Raw genomic sequence first — 16,678 nt, forward strand, 5'->3', positions numbered from 1 at the left:
CTTTTGTTTCAAGGATCTTTTCTGTGTGGGCACGTGGGTGTCATGCTCTTGGGCTGTGGTGTGGACAGATGTGTTCGGTTTGGGAATCCTGAACTGGAGAAAAGTCTATTTTATTTCTGGTGTTGTGAAATAGGGAGCAGTAGTTGGCACGGGCAAGGAGCTGAAGTAACAGGAGCGTGTTCAATCCTAAACTGTGTCCAAGGGGCCCAGATGCTGCTCAGAGCAGGAGGTGGTCTTGGTGTGAGGAATCAGATGAGCATGGTTACAGCACAAAAAAACCCCCAAACCCTGATCTGGACTACAAGGAGTTTTCTGCTCCAAACTGCAGGGCTTTTTCCTTATTAAATTTGCTTTTAGAGCCATTTCCACATGGGTTTAGGTGTATAAGGGGCTTGTTGGGGCTGTCCTGCAGACATCAGCCCCAGGAGCAGGTGCCCCTCTTCCTTTTGGGCCAGGCGGGTGGGACACGGGGGCTGTGTGTGTGTGAATCCTTCCCACCACCGTGCAGGTGGGGAAACTGAGCCACAGCATGGCTGCAGCTGCTCCAGGAGGGATTCACCCCCTTTCCCAGTGGGAAGAGCTTTGGGGGGGACTGCAAGGGTGCTGTGGAGTTGTGTGGATGATGCAGCTGGGGTGGGGATGCTAAAGGGGAAATGTGAGGGGGTGCAGGTGCCAGGGGGATTTAGGGGGATGCAGATGCCCAGCGGATGCGGGTGCTGGATGCCCGGGAGTTTGGTGGGATGCTGGAGTCGGGGGGATGCAGATCCAGAGGGAGGGGGTGCAGATGCCGGGGGGAAGTTTGGGGGCTGTGGATGGCAGCAGTGGGGGGGATGTGGGCGCAGAGGGATGAGGAGTTCAGTGGGGTGCGGGTGCAAATTCTGGTGGGGTTAGGGGGCTGCAGATGCTCGGGGTGGGGGGCAGTTTGGGGATGTGGACGTCGGGGGGAAAGCTGCGGACTGCGGGCGTCGACGGTGCCAGGGGTGCTGGTGGGGTTATGGGGGTGCAGATGCCAGTGGGATTATGGGGGTGCAGATGTTGGGGGCGCAGATGCCAGTGGGATTAGGGGGTGTAAATGCCGGTGGGGTTCTCGGGGTGCCTTTGCCGGTGGGGTTAGGGGGTGCGGGTGCCAGTGGGATTATGGGGGGTACAGATATCGGGGGTGCAGATGCTAGTGAGATTAGGGGGTGTAAATGCCATTGAGGTACTCGGGGTGTCTTTGCTGGTGGGGTTACGGGGTTCAAACGCCGGTGGGTTTATGGGGTGTGGATCCGGTGGGGTTAGCAGGGTGTCTTTGCCGATGGGGTTAGGGGGTGCACATGCCCGTGGGGTTAGGGGGTCTGGATGCCGGTGGGGTGAGCAGGGTGTCTTTGCCGGTGGGTTTAGGGGGCGCGGGTGCCGGTGGGGTTACGGGGTCCGGGTGCCGGTGGGGTGCTCGGGGTGTCTTTGCCGGGTTTAGGGGGTGCGGGTGCCGGTGGGTTTAGGGGGTGCGGGCGCCGGCAGGGTGCGGGTGCCGGCGCGGGGGGGCCCCGCAGCCAATGAGTGCTGCGCGGGGGCGGCTGCGTGCGCGGCCGGCGGCGTGTTGCAGCCGGGCGGCGTGTGCGGGCCGGAGCGGCGGGCACGCAGCGCCTGTCCTCGCACCTGCAACCCCTTCCGACCCCCTTCCCCCCCCCCTTTTTTTTTTTCTTTTGGATTTTTTCCCCCTCCCCCACCCTTCGGTGCTTTTTTTCCCCATTTCCTTTTTTTTTTTTTTTTTTTTTTTCCCCTTTTCCTTTTTCCTTCCCCCCCCCCACCCCGCTTCTCCCTCCACCGCCCCTCTTCCTGCGCTTTGCTCCGGGAAAACGCTGGATTTTAAACCTCTCCCCGCCCGGCAGTGAGTGGGGAAGGAGAAGGAAAACATGGCCCAGGCCAAAATGCACCACCCCGTCTCTTGGGTGATCTTCGCCGGGATGGCCGCGCTCCTCCTCTCCCAAGGTAGGGAACGCCGCGGGGGACGCAGCCCGGGCGGGCGGAGGATGCGCGGTCCCACGGCAGCACCCTCCGAGGGGGCTGGGCGATGGGAATCCCCCCCCCAGAGCGGGGACAGAGCTGGGAAAGGCTCCCCAGCCCGCTGTGAAGTTGCGGGGGATGCGGATGCGGGTACGGCGCAGGAATTCCCGGTGCACAGCGCTGGCGGCGGCGGGGGGGACACACGCTTCTCCCCTGGCGTCCTGATTATTTCTGCGGGTGCAGAAGGACTCCGCCATCCCAGCACGATTCCGGCGGGATCAATGATCCAACAGGCTGGGGAGGGGGCAGGAGGGGCCGGGGTTCCTCTGTGCTCCCCCCACGCCTTTGCTTTTCCAGCAAGGTCGTCCGAAAAACTCGGTGCAGCCCCGCTCCCGCCGGGCTGGGAGTTGGGAAGTCCTCTCCCAGTCTGTCCCGGATCAGCACGGCCGCCTCCCCACGCCCGGGGGACGCTGCTTGGAGGGGAGGGGGGAGCTGTGCAAAGGGAAAAAGAAAAAAAAAAAAAAAAAAAGAGCAAAAAGCGATGTGAAAAGGAGGGGGGAAAGAGGCGGCAGGATCCAACCCCATCTGGCCGGGAGCGCCGAGCCTGTCAGCTCGCGTTAAGGCTCCTCGCAGCCATCTGGAGGGGCTCTGCGAGCGGGGTTTTCCTCCGTGGGAGGAGAGGATGGAGCCGCATCCTGCCCCGGGCCGCCGCGGGAGCTCGGGATGCGCCGGGGACTGCGCCTGGTGCCGGGGCTCCGGGGCGGGGTGCGGGCGCTTCTCGGGGAAATGGATGCACCCCGCGAAGGGATGCGGGAGCTCTTTGGAGCGTGGCTGCACCCCCGGGGCGGTGCGAGTATCGCTGGGCGAGACGGATGCGCCCCGCGGGGGATGCGGGCGTTCCTCGGGCGGGAATGGAGGTTCTCCAGAGGATGGATGCGCCCCGGGGTGGTGGGGGGAATGCGCCTCCTTCTCCACAGCCGGATCCGGCCACCGCTGCGCTGCTCCGAGGTGCTCACCGAAAGGCTGGGAATGTCCAAAGCATCGCAGCCTCGTCCCCCGTGTGCCGAGGTGCGCCGCAGCAGGACTCGGGTGGGCTCTGGGAGCGCAGCGCTTGTGGGGCTGGGGGGGCTGCGGTGTGGGCAGAGATGGTGACCGGGTGTCTCCCACCACAAAGTTCTCTCTGCTGGCCAGGCCGGGCCCGCTCCTGCGGGGGGAGAGCCCCCCGTGCCGTATCGACCGGCACAGGCTGCTTAACATGCACATCACACGCCGAGGCATCGCTCCTCTTCGCCTTCCTCCCGCTCTCCCTCCTCCAGCTCTCTCCTTCTCCCAGGGATGCTGCTTCCCGCTCGGCATTCCTGCAGCCCGGGGGGTTCGAGCCCCCTCGGCCGCCCCCTCCGCAGGGAGCCCGGGTGGGGTGTGAAGGGTCGGGGCATCCCGGGAGAGGACATCTCTTCTCGCGTCTCCTGCCCAGAATTTGTGCTTCGTTTATTTTATTATTTCATTGTTTTATTATTTTTTAATGCTTGCTTTGGGGCTCCTGGTTTGGCTTCCTCGCAGTCTTACTCCATGCCTCCAGTCATCCTTCCTGCTGCTTCTTCCTGCTCCTATCAAAGCTTCCAGATCAAAAAGTAGTCGGTTTTATTTTTTTATTTCTTTATTTATTATTTTTAGAACTCTCCTGGGCAGCAGAGCAGCGGGGAGGAATGTGCTGCCCCCCTAAACCCAAAATCCTGCAATTCCCTGCCAGAAGTCCCTGAGTCACTCCTGGAGTGAGGAAAACCCGGGCGCCACGTTGCTCCGTGGTGTGGGGAGGACCCAGGGCAGAGCTGTGGGGAGCCGGGTGAAATATTGCACAGGGCAGCAGAAATCTGGGGCCTTTCCTGGTCTGGGAGTTGCTGCACTGTTGGAGGGAAGGAGTCCTCTTGAGAGTTTTTCTCTTGCATAATTTTATTTAAGAGTCATTAAAAAAAAAAATCTAAACGCACCCTACAAATAATTTTGTATTTTAGCGCAAACTTCTAAAGAGAGTTTTGGGTTCATTCAACCTCAAGGTAATTTTAGGTTTGTATGCAGCACTGAAAATCAGCAGTAATGTGCTTCTGCTTCATGAATTCTTCTGATAATCACAGTAGTTTTTGGAATTCATAAGTTTTCTCCCTCGTTTGGTGTCCAGAAGTGGAGCTGGCTTGTGTTTGAAAACGTGATAATTATTGTCATGCAGGAAAATTGTGTTTTGCACAAATCTCCAAATATCTCCGGAGATGTGTGCTGCCCTCTGCAGCGGTTCATCCACACTCCAGGTCATTTCCCTATTTTCCAGCCAAACAAACAATAAGAAAAGTGGTTTGTGAGTGTGCTTGAAAGGAAAGTGGAGCCTGAAGTGGGATAATTCAGGAGCGTTTGTCCACCTGCCTTTGCTCAAACATCTGTGGGTCCTCCAAGTTCCGTAGATTCGCTTTTGTAGGAATTTTGTATGTTTGTGGATTTGTGGCTGTAAAATGGGAGCTGTTGAGTGTTTCGTCTGTCAGGAATCTCCAGCGTGGTTGGACACCGAGGGAGCTGTTGGATGCTGGTGCTGGAGAGGGAGGCTGGGGAATTTCTTGGATGCTGCATCCCCTTGGGAAGGAGCTGGAGGTGTCCCGTGCATCCACTCAAAAGGAGGATGGAGCCAGAAAATGTCCAGACACAACTTGGGAAAGGAGATGGAAAGAGACGAGGCTGCAGAGGGCTGGGATAGCCCCAGGCATCGGGAAGTGAGTGGCAATTTGGCAACACAGCTCTCATTGTGTTTGCTCTGTGTCTTCTGTGTGGTTTTTAAATAGCAGCAGTGAAAATCCGAAATATCCTCACACAGGGAGCAGGCGGCAGCGTTTTCTCCTCCCCCTTTCCCCGGCTCAAAGTAAAGGGGTGTCCTCACACGTGTCCCTGACTCACAACCCACCTGGATTTCTTAAGGAAGAGGCAAAAATCTCACACCAGCACTCGGGAGTGAAAGAGACGAGGAAACTCTTCACTCAGCCACGCGTAAAAGGATTAACCAGGCTAAAAGGTCATAGAAGATTTAGCTGGGCCTTTAGCATCAGTAAGCCAAGAATTATGGGAATTTGATTTACAAATTAGCATAAAGACCTTATTCTAATAAGCATACAAGCTGAAATAGGTATGTAAAATAATAGCATGTGTCAACATCCTACACAGAGCGTTCCTCATCCGAAAGAATTATTCGCTCGTTCGATGTGGCTGGGATGCAGATAATTCCCGAACCGAGACAGGCTGTGCTGGGGTGTGATGGAAAGGCTGGATCTGACCCAGAGACGCATCCACAGGGGGAGGAGAGGCTGGGTGCTTCCCCTCAGCAAGGGCAGGATTTGGAATCTGGGTTGGGGCTACTCATCCTGTGAGAGTTTTCCCCTCAGCGGAGGGGCGAGGGGAAACCTCCCGGCAGTTCACGCAGGAGGTAATTGCACTAATGAACGCGTGTAAGAGAAATTACGTGTATCGACGTCTTTTTGTGAATGCCTGGATTTATCGGTCCTCGGGAAAAAAAAATATTAGATGTGGTTAATAGTTATCGCGCGGGTCAATAAAACGTGATATTCACCCCAGCAGCAGAAAATAGCTGTTTAATAGGTAATAACAGTAATAATCAATACCTACATGATTAGATAACCCAGTTATACGCAGTACATAAAAGGAGGGGAATGCACTCCGCCTGCCCAACGGCTGGATTTGGAGCGTGGCTCAACATCTGTCATTCCTGCTGATCCTCAGCGGAGCTGTGAGGAGGTATCGGCACCTCTGGAAATCAGGCTGCCACCAGGGATCCATTGGCACGTTTTTAAGAGCAAGCAGGAACCCGAGCAGACCTTTGGAAAGCAGTTGTGCCGTGAGAAACTGGCACCCAAAATGATGGGAAGGGGTTTGGGTGGTGGAGTTGCAGGTGGGGTTTTCCACGTGTGGATTGCTGCTGCTTCCCCGGGAGCATCCCTGCGCCGAGCTGGTTATGCGGCAGTGGATGGCAGGATACAAGGAGGAGTAAAGTTGTTGTAGTCGCTCTGCGCTGTGGGCGTGGAGAGATCTCCAGCACAGCAGACGGAGATCAAAATGACAAAACTCAAAATAATGAAACAAAGACTCCGTTGTGTGAAATAAATTAATTACCTTCGAGCACGGGAGCAGGTTTGTGTTGTAGCTACACCAGGTTTAGCTACACCAGCTCCACTGAGTGCCACTGGTGGAGGGGAGATGTGTGAGGTCCCGTTTGTGCTGACACGAATTTCAGGACATGCAGTTGTTTTCTGGCCATAAAACACACGGAACAAGGTGGGCACGTGAGGAGGCAGAAATCGTCCATCTCAGATGTCCCCGGCAAAGGTTTGGAGCTGCAGCTTGGGCTTGGGGTTGAGCTCTTGGTTTCAAACAGAGGCCAAAATGAGCAAAGGTGCCAGATTCAGGGATTCTCTGGAAGTCCAAGTTGGTGTGGGACTGCTCTCTCTTTCCCACATTTGGGATGAGCCTCACGGGTCAAAAGGAGATACGTTTTTTTAGGTAAGCAGAGGGGGTCAGGTGGGAGCTTGGAAAAAACAAAACTTCTGGTCAAACAAAACTTCTGAACCATCCTAGGGATCATCCCACTGGCCAGGATCAGGTGCTCTGGAGGCTGCAGCCAGTTTTGGGATATCCTTGTGTTTCACAAAATACTGCTCTCCTTCCACCACACAGGAATTTTGACCAGCACAATAACCCTGGCTTGTGTTTTTTCCATCTTCCTTTGACTTATGCCTGAGACGAGAGCATTTGATACCAGAAGTATCTGCTTTTTATATTTTTCTTGCAGTTTTCACTTAAAAATACCCATATTGTGATTCTCCCCCCATTTATTTTTTTTCCCCATGGGGGAAAAAGTCGATCAGTTGACAGATGTAGGTCAGGTTAGTGAGCAGGGCTTGCTGCTTTCTACGATAAACCAGGAGTGGATGGGGAGAGCTCTTCCCAGGAAGCTTCACTCAGACAGTGGAGGTGGACTTCAGCTTTCCTCAGCCTGGGAAACACCACGTGAGGAGCAAATATTTGGCCATGGGGATGAGAAAAAGATGTTAATTTGTGTTTGTCTTCGCTTCCCAAACTTCAGTAGTGGCAAGAAAGGGCAAAACTTCCCTTGCTTGTTCTCCAGTTGAAGGGATATGAGCTTTAAATTGGGGAAATGGAATTTTTAAAGCATTACTGGTCACCCTCCTTTGATGGGCAGTGACAAATCTCCCGTTAGACTCAGCAGGACCCAAACCTGATCCATCTCTGATGTTCATGGCAAAGGCTTGGGGCTGTGACTTGGAGTTGAGCTCTTGGTTTCAGACAGCAGCCAAAATGAGCAAAGTGCCAGATTTGGGGATTTTACAGTGGAAGTCCAAGCCATGCTTCTGTCTCCTGTTGCCAGCCAGCACCCACATCTTGGCATGTGGGTTTTTTGTGACTTTTGAAGTTTCATAGGAAAAACAAACCAGTGTGGGAGGGCTGGGATTGTTCACCTGGAGAGGAGAAGGCTCCAGGAAGAGCTCAGAGCCCCTTCCAGTGCCTAAAAAGGCTCCAGGAGAGCTGGAGAGGGACTGGGGACAAGGGCTGGAGGGACAGAACAGGGTTGGCTTCCCATTGCCAGAGGACAGGGATAGATGGGATATCAGGAAGAAATTCTCGGCTGTGAGGGTGCTGAGGCCCTGACACAGGGGTGCCCAGAGAAGCTGTGGCTGCCCCTGGATCTCAGGTTGGTCCAAGTCCAGGATGGGCAGGGCTTGGAGCAACCGGGAATAGTGGAATGTGTCTCTGCCCATGGCAGGGGGTTGGAATAGGAGGATCTTTAAGGCCCTTTCCCAACTTAAACCATTCTGGGATTCTCTGAAAAAAAAAAAAAACAGGATCACAAAGAGTGTTCCCTTGCTCACTGCACCTCTTGGGGCACCCCAATCCCTCCAGCCCTTCCATGGGTGCATCCTGCAGGCGTTGCATCCTGCAGGCATCGCACTGCATCCTGCGGGCATTCATTGCATCCCTGGTGCTCCCGGCACATTCGGAGCGGTGGCTGGCAGCCGGGAGGAGCCGCCACCTCCCTCCCTCCCTCCTCCTTCCCGAGCAGGCACCTTGCTCGTGGTTAATAATAAATCAGAGGTGCTGCCTCGCCGGGCTCTGTTATCTGCCGCCAGGAGGGAGAGCATGGACTTTCGATGCGCTTAACAGTTAATATGTCTAGTGCTGAAAGCTGTTGTAAATTAATTGACCCCTTGGCCCCCTCGTCCTGTTGACTGTTCCCACTAAAGACAGTGGTTGGTTCTTGGCATTCTTGCCCCCCGCCCCCCCCCTCACTTTCCCTTCCTCCACCTCTCACGTGCTTCGCTTACTAATCAGGGCAGTCGAAAAAAGGACTCTGAAATGCTTCGAAGGAGCTGCGTGGGGATGTCAGGATTCCGGGCATCCACCGTGCCCGAATTCCTGGTGGTCGGAGTATTCCCTTTAAAGCTCTGCTGGAAGCTGGCCTGGAATCCTCTGCCTTCCCATGGGGATAATGGGGATGGAGGTGCTGCCAGGCTGGAAAGTCCCAGCACAGCCCCAAGGACCCTCTGGAGGTGGATGGAAGGGTCACTTCAGGGTGTAGGATAAGACCCCCATCTTGCTTTATATCTATCACTATATACTAAAACCTTAAACTCTAAGTGTGATATCACACACTTCTATCCAAACTTCCCACAATGCCAGTGCTGTCACTCAATTTTGGGAGCTGTTCCACGGCCTCCAGTCAAATGTGGCGTTTTCTTGGGGGTCAGCACAGAAAGCCTGGAATTCTCAGTGCCCAGGGTTCCAGCAGGACACCGCCGTGCCCTGGGTGAGCTGTGGCTCATGCCAAGTGCTCGCTGCTCAGTGATGGGTCTGGCTCGGAGGAAGGATGGGGACAGGTTCTCATCAGGGATTATTTTTGGAAATGACAGAAAAAGATCCCAGAACAGTTTGGGTTGGGAAGGAGCTTAAATCTCATCTCATTCCACCCCCTGCCATGGGTAGGAACACCTTCCACTAGACCGGGTTGTGCCAATCCCCATCCAGCCTGGCCTTGAGGGCATGGAGTATTTTCCTTGCACATTGCTGATCCTGGAAACCCTGATTTGGGCTGGAAAGGAGCTTGGAAAACCACAAATGCTCAGTCCATAGGGCTGGTTCGTGTCCTCCAGTGACTCACAGTGGGAGAAAGCAGCTGCTAAGGAGCGGGAAATGCCACAGGAAATTGTGTAATATTAGAAACGAAGCAGAGCATTTCAGGTTTTTCTAATTCCAAAATCGAAATAAAAAAGAGCAGCCACAAATTCCCAGTGAAAGTAAATTCTGGGAAAAGTAAGGATTGATTTTTGAACCGTTTTCTTCGGAGCTCACCAAAGCTTTATGTACAAAGTTGTGTAGTGATTTCAAACAGAAAAAAAAAAAGAGCTCCGAAGGCCGCATTCCAGCAGTATCAAAGAGCCTGGAGTCTCCAGCCTTGTTCCATTTTGTATTGTTATTTCTTCAAAACAGATCCTTTGCTAATGTTTCCATTTTACCAGAAACGGAATTCTTGATTTAAAGAACTGGTTTGAAAGCCAAGCCTGACCCGCCTCACTGGAAGCATGACAGGCTCTCAGAGCAAAGCAAGGTTCATTAATACCATAATATTCTCTTTCTTTTTTTAGTGTTTGGGGCTTTTTTCCCATCTTAGAGGAGTTGTCTGGTGAACAGCACTTCATTCCTGGGCTGGTTTGGGCGTTTTAAGCTTTTATTCCCTTTCTACTGGACAGATGGTATTTAGAGATCAGAGGGTGCCTCCGTTAGACTTTTAGTTTTCCAGAGTCAATTCCCAAAGCCAGCGCTGGGGTTTTTGATAGCGGGCCAAGGCGCAGGAGAGCAGCAGGGCTGGCTGGCACGAGGTGAATTTGGATTTAAGATGAGTGACATCTCTCTTAATGAAGCCCTTTTTGGAACAAAGCTGGCGAGGAGCAGGATCCGTGATCCATTAGAGGCCGGGGTAGTGGCGGAGCCAAAACCGCCGTGTCATTGAAGACAACATGAAAAAAGAAAAGTGTATTATTTATTGTTTACTTTTTGTGCTGCTTTTCTGCACGTCAACGCTTCCCATTGTATGTTTTTGGGCTTCAGAACGTGACACCACATTAGAAACCATCTCCAAAGCCCCCAAATAATGCATAAACTATGATTATTCCTTCTGATCCACTTGTGTTTATGTAAATGGCTGGAAAAGCGTTTTCCAGCTTATTTCAGAAGCTTAAGGGATTCATACCAAGCCTATTATTGAAAAATCAGAAAGTGAAAAGCAACTTCTGAGACAAGGAATTAGCAACTCAATGGCAGCGTTTGTGCTGCAGGATCTGGCTGTACCGAAGCCAGGAATTCCCTCGGGACTCAAAAATCCCACATGTGCCAACAGGTGGATGGGCTTTGAGGGACTCAGAGAAGCTTTGGGGTTAATCCAAAGGGATTAGGGGATGGAGGGGGAGCTGGGGCACAAACCTTCGGCGCTGCTGAGGCTGGTGGTGTGGATTTTGGGGGATAATCCTGGCTCTGTGTCCTTGTGTCCGTGGGTGGGAAGGCGCCGGCAGTGCCATCCTTGCTCCATGCAGACCTTTTCCCTCTGTCCCAGGAGAGGTGGGATCAGCTGCAGATTCTCTTTGGGCTCCATCCCATTCCAACCAGCCCTGCAGCATCTCATCCCTCCTCTCCTGCTGCTTTTCTTCCCTGGTTCGGTCTCTTTCCCCCTTCCTTATGTTAATTTCCCACCTGAGCACCAAGTACTTTATAAATAGCAAATCTGAAATGAATTTCCTAGCAGCAATCATTATCTCCCTCGACAGCCATTAAACATTCACACAAGCAGAGCAAAATGACAAAGGGGATTGATTTTTACAGTATGTTGGGGGGAGGCAGGAGAAAGGAAATATGTTGACAAGGCTTTTTTTTTTTTTTTTTTTTTTTTTTTTTTTTTTTTTTTTTTCCCCTTATTTCCCCCCTCTCTCCGTTCTCCCCTCCCTTCCACATCCTCTGCCTTGTGGAATTCAAAATCACCCTTTTGGAGATCAGCTTGGGAGGGGGTGGGAGACAGCGAAGTTGGAAACAAATAAATCTAAATAAAAAAGAGGAGGGGGGAAAATAATAATAATAATAAAAAAAAAGCAGCAGCAAGTTCTATCCCCTTCTTCTCCAGCCCCTGGAAGCCTCGCTCCGATCCGTCGGCCGCGAACAACTGGTAAACATGAAGTTGGTTCCGTGGCCTGGCTGTGCAGATGAATATGTCAGAGTTAATGCCTGCTAAGATGGAGGGGTGAGCTGCAGGGAATGGGGGGGCCCAATCTGGGAGCCTGCTCAGCAGAATAAATGTGTTGATGCAATCGTCGGGAGCGGGCGAGCTGCGGCCGAATGAGGCACTGTAGCTGAAAATTTAACTTTGATTTCAATTTTCATATTTGTCAGCAATAATTAGATTCAAGGAATGTTTTTGCCGCTGTTCTAAAATACTAATAAGTAGGAGCCTTTGTAGTATGGCTAATGGAGTCTTTTTTTTCCTAGTGGGCTAGAAAAATTCCATTAAAGGGAAAAGTCATACTGTATTACCGTGCTTCAACACGCAGGGGCTTTGCTGCCACAGGAACATCTGCGCCGGGAAACAGCGCCCTTGCTTCCAAGTGCAGGGAGGACGCTGGAATGGGACTGGCTTCCTGTGCTTGGGATTGGCTTGGAGGGCCAGAGGGGACCCCCCACATCAAACTGGGCAGGGAGTGAAGCTCTGACAGGTTTTGGGAAGCTTTTGGACTGCTCGTGGGATGATATCACAGTGGCTCTCATCCAGCGGGCTTTGGCAAATTTTTTTGGTGTTGCCATTTCCCTTTGGATCAATGAGGAATTTCCCCTTTGCCGGCTCTGCCAAAGGCAGAGAGCCCCTTCTACCCCTCCCCACCCTGCAGGGTGGATTTCCTTGGCTGCCCGTGCCAGGTTTTATCCTGGAGAAACTCCGGTAAGGAAAGCGATATTAAATTTGCTGGCGATACGCAGAGCAAATGGGGGAAGCTCTAAGTTGTGTCATTCTCAAGTTACTTCAGCCTATTAAGCAAACAAAAGCACTTGTGGAGTGAGAAATGGAAATGGCCAACGTGGCCCGATTAATCCTGGATGTACAATTCCATTAATAAGCCAGCTTTTAATAGGTGGCTCTTTCCAGGAGCTGCTGGGACGAAGAATTGATGTATTCACTGTAATTGTATTGCAACTAATAGGATCGGAAGAAAATTGTATGGAGAACTTATTCCTTTGCCACCATATTCCAATCAGTTGAAATAATACAGGAGGGCCCAGCATGGTAATGAGACTTAAATCTAAACAGGAATATTTTAAATTTTATTTGGGGGGGGGGGTTGGCTTGGGATTTTTCTTCCCCATAGAGCGGGAGGAAATAAAACAGCAGTTCAGAGAGGTGCTGGAGGAAACGGGGATCCCAGTCCCAGTGGAAATGCGCCGTGGTTGGGTGCTGGTCTCAGCTGGGTGATGGTCTGTGGCTGCTGGTGCAGAGCTGTGCCGGGCCAGCCTCTCTCCTGCATGCTGAGGGGGTGTCGGGATGCCCAGGGATGGGACTGCCCCTTTGGCATCTCCCCCGGAGCCTTTTATTCCTGTCACTGGCAGCGAGAGGAGCTTTCCCCCTCTGCAGTCGCTGTGGTTCACTGGCAGAGCTCATTAACGAGCCTGAGGTCCTCACTCCATTCAACCCCTCTTTATTCCCAACTCCATCTGCAGGCTCTGATGGTTTGCTGATCCTTTCTTCCCAAGGAACTCCTGCAAAAAAAAATACCCACCTTCTGCTTTAGGGAGCGAATGTACCTTGGTGACTGCGGCTCTGGGCCCCTGTGGGATGCAGAGAGGGATTTGGGCTTTAATCCGTGAGCGTCTCTCCAAGGGCTCTTGGAAGAGAGCTGTGCAGTGCCCCAAATCCCAGGCAGGCTGGGTGGCTCAGCACATCCCAGGTGATGCACAGCAGTGCCCCAGGATGCGGATCTCCAGAATAGCAATGCAACTGTGGAATGATGCACATTAAAGCAGAGGAAATACGAACGGGGGAGCTGCCCCACCCAAAATCTGTGCTGCCTGTGATTACTGGAGCTGTGGCTTTGCCACGAGAGAAGTTTGCAGCCACTTGTTGTCTGTTCATCACTGGTCCAGGGCTGTTTGTTTCTCACTCCTCCTCCCTATTTGTATGCATGCTCTGACCCTGCTTTGGTAACAGGCTAGAGAGTAAATAGAAAGGGGAGGGGAAAAAAAAAAAAGGCAAGGGAAAAAAAAAAAAAAAGCCAAGGCACAGTTCAGCTCAAATCCCTGAGGAAACAGATGTGATTGCCTTCCAGAAATGGCTCCAATAAGGCCAGAAAGGAATATTGCTTTTATAGCTTTTGGGATATAAAACATTTAGAAAATGTGATTGAGTGGCAGTGCCTAATTTATCATTTACCCCTTTCTCTCTCCACCCAAACACGGCAGTATCTTCTGACAGACTCATTTCCGCCTTTTTTTGGCTTTCTGCCTCTTTCCTGTGTGTGACACATGTGCACACCCATGTTCCACGCCAAGATGTGTGTGCACAGCGGCACGTGTTTCCCCACGCTCCTGGCTCCTTGTCCCTGCTCCTGTGTCATGGATTTATCATCGTTCTGCTAAGCACTCAAACTCCTGTGGCTATTTATAATTAATGCTCAGAAACCTGCCAATCCATTTAATGACACCAGGAGGTCACGGCCTCCCTTATAGCTCCCCATTAATCATCATTAGAACAGTTCTGGGTTTTTTACGTTCTTTTTAAATGTTAATTCACCTTTATAATGCTCCTTTCAGCTCTGGCTGTAAAGGGATACTCTGCAGTCACTCCAGACTGTCTTGCAAGTGTGTGCAGGTGAAAGGCGCAGTGGGACAATTGCACTTGATAAAGTCCCTTGGATGTCTCCCCGCTGGAATGAATTGCACTCGCAAACTGTGCCAGAGGGGATTTCTCCACTGCCCTCTGCCACCAGCTCCTGGCAGCAATGCTGGCACAGCTCCCTCCCTGCTGGCTCCATCCCGGGTGCCACGGATTCCCTCGCCATTTCTCCCTCCTGTGCCGCTGGGAGCCGCTGGATCAGAGAATCCTAGAGTGGCTTGGGTTACAAGAGACCTTAAAAATCCTCTAGTTCCATGTGGTTCCCAAGTGGAATAAGCTTATCCATGCTGGCACAGAGCTTGCTGAGGCCATGCCTGCTCTGGGCACATCTTTGCTGGGCAGATTTTTTAGATCGTCATGAGGTGGGCTCATGCATGGCTTGGCTTTATGGGTTGTGGTGTCTTGGTTTGGGTGGAGCATCCAACTCATCCCTTGTGAAGGTCAACAGAAATCCCAGAGAGCAGGGCTGCTCCCATTGGAGAGTCCATCTCTTTCCTGCCCGTGCCCTGGGAGCCTCCAGCGCTTTTGGTGTGTCCCAAAGCACGCCCTGTCACGGTCACAGCAGAGGGCATCAGCAGAGATGTCAAGAGGCAGCTTGGAGGAAGGAAAACTCTGGGTGCAGTCTGGCAAGCAGCAGTTCCTCTTCAGAAGCCCTCCCCTGGCTTGTGGTTGGAAGCAACCATCCCTCTCCAAAGCCAGTCTGCGCTTGCCGCCAATGGGAATGGCTCCAAAAGGGTGCAGTCCTGATCCAGGGTGTTGATCCTTTTGGGAACAGTCCCACGGTGTGGCGGTGCAAAGCATGGCCCCATGTGAGCTGCGGGGACTTCTCATAGCTCTGGGTGACAAAGCTGCCGGGCCTCCCATGATTTCTGCTCCGGGTTCATCCAGGAGGGGAGAAGGCAGCACGGACATCGAGTGCCTTTGGTGGGAAGCATGCACAGCCCCACGTGTGCTCGAGGTGGGCAAAGATTCATGCTGGGCTCTCTTTTTGTGTGAAACAGGATCACTCCTGCTCCTTTGGAGACTTCTGGCCTGGGTGAGAGACGAGCCCAGCCCCATTTCTCTGAGTAAATACGCCAGCAGCATTTGGCTTAATGAACTGTGGCTTTTAATAAATGGCTCTTATCTTGCTGAAGTGCTGCTAAATTGTCAGGATTTAAAATTAGCCTAATAGATTTGTGGGCGATGTTTTATTCACTGGTTAGTTGGAAAGAGATGGAGGGAGGGAGAGAGGTGGCTCCACCCAGTTCTCCCTGAATTATACACGAGTTATTTATTTGTTTGGGCCGAAGGGGAAATGTTCTGGATTAATGTGCGATGCCTCAGCACCTGACTTAATGAGAATTTAGAGACCTATCCCAAACTGATAGTCTCCCATTAATCACTCGGTGGCCCCTCTGCTTTGCTGTCCCTGGGATGTATTTTTCGTGGTGGTGGTTGGGTTGTGGCACCCACTGCTGGTTGCCAGGAAAAGGGGATGGGGATGGACAAGAGAAGTCTTTGGGTGCTGTGGTGGCTTCCAGGACCACTTCTCGCAGCTTTGCTCCGTGTTGATGTTGAAGTAGAGCTTGTAGATCTCTGTCTCCACCTCACCTACCTATGGAACTTGAGTTCTTGAGCATGAAGTTGAACTTGCTCAGCTTGTGATGCATCCTGTGAACTTCCATGAGCCACTCTGCCTTTGTTTCTCTTGGCAACACTGAGCTGGTTATGATCCTGTTGACAGTTTGGAGACATATGGGGAGTCAAGGCAGAACAGTGTCTTATAAGAGAGTAAAATGGGATCTGGTTGGGATGAAAGATGCCAGGGAAATGTCAATCACTATCATTATCCTAACAAACTGCTGTACCTGTGGAGATAATAATAATATTTAGCAATTATATAGCACCTAACAAGCTCAAACAGCATAGACTGCAGCTAATTAAAACTCCCAAGACTTCCTTTGGGTGGGTGATTTCCTTAGAGCATGGACCAGCTTCTCTATGGAGTATTTTGTGAGAGGCTAAAGGCACTTCTTCCCCATTTCACAGGGAGGGAAAGGCAATCCTGCTGGAAATCCACACAGTGAGGGTGGTGGGGTCAGTCCTGGCACTGGGTTGGGCTGTTTGCTCCTTTAGGAGCTGTTGGGTGGCCTTGACGCGATCACCCAGGTGGCCAAAGGTGTTTGGGTGCACTGATGTGCTTTTCCTTGTCTTTTTTGGAATTGGGGAGAGTTTGGGTGCTGGACACCCAAATAAGGACCCAACCAGCACCCTGTGGTGAAGCAGAGGTGCTGGTACAGATGGTTTTCATGGCTGGACAGTCGGGGGGTGTTTTCTCCTGTTTCTGTCTGCTTTGCCATGCTGCTGCTCTTTCTTCATCATTCCCCATCCCACCCTGACAAAGCTGTGCCCTCAGAAACCTTTCAGGAAGCTGATAACATCAACCAACATCCCCGCTTTGGCTGGGCCATCCAAGATCACAGTGACGGAAGGCAAGGCTTGGAACACTTCCCCTTTTGTGGTGGTCTCACTTTCTCCCTTCCTGGAAAGCAGCAGGTGAATCCATTGGTGGCTGCCTGGATCCCCTGGTGGCTCCCTGACCCCTGCCCAGCTGCGTGTTGCTCCAGCCCAGGCAGCCCGTGGTGTCCCCGTGACTTTGTGAAGGTCAGCGTCGGTGTCTGAAGTGGTAGCAACGCGTGATGCGCAGTGTCAGCCGTAAAGGAA

General features: G+C 52.2%; 1 protein-coding gene across 1 annotated transcript in view; it reads left to right on the plus strand.

Moving 5' to 3' along the window:
- Positions 1-1,768: 1,768 nt before the first annotated feature.
- LOC120762460 (protein CEPU-1) overlaps positions 1,769-16,678 on the plus strand; it is a 342,700-nt gene continuing 327,790 nt past the window's right edge. Inside the window, exon 1 of the mRNA XM_040084887.2 lies at positions 1,769-1,971. Coding sequence (XP_039940821.1) covers positions 1,896-1,971 — 76 coding nt within the window. The 5' untranslated portion in view covers positions 1,769-1,895. The remainder of the gene's footprint in view (positions 1,972-16,678) is intronic.

This window comes from Hirundo rustica, chromosome 23 (genome assembly GCF_015227805.2).
Source record: "Hirundo rustica isolate bHirRus1 chromosome 23, bHirRus1.pri.v3, whole genome shotgun sequence".
Taxonomy (NCBI): Eukaryota; Metazoa; Chordata; class Aves; order Passeriformes; family Hirundinidae; genus Hirundo; species Hirundo rustica.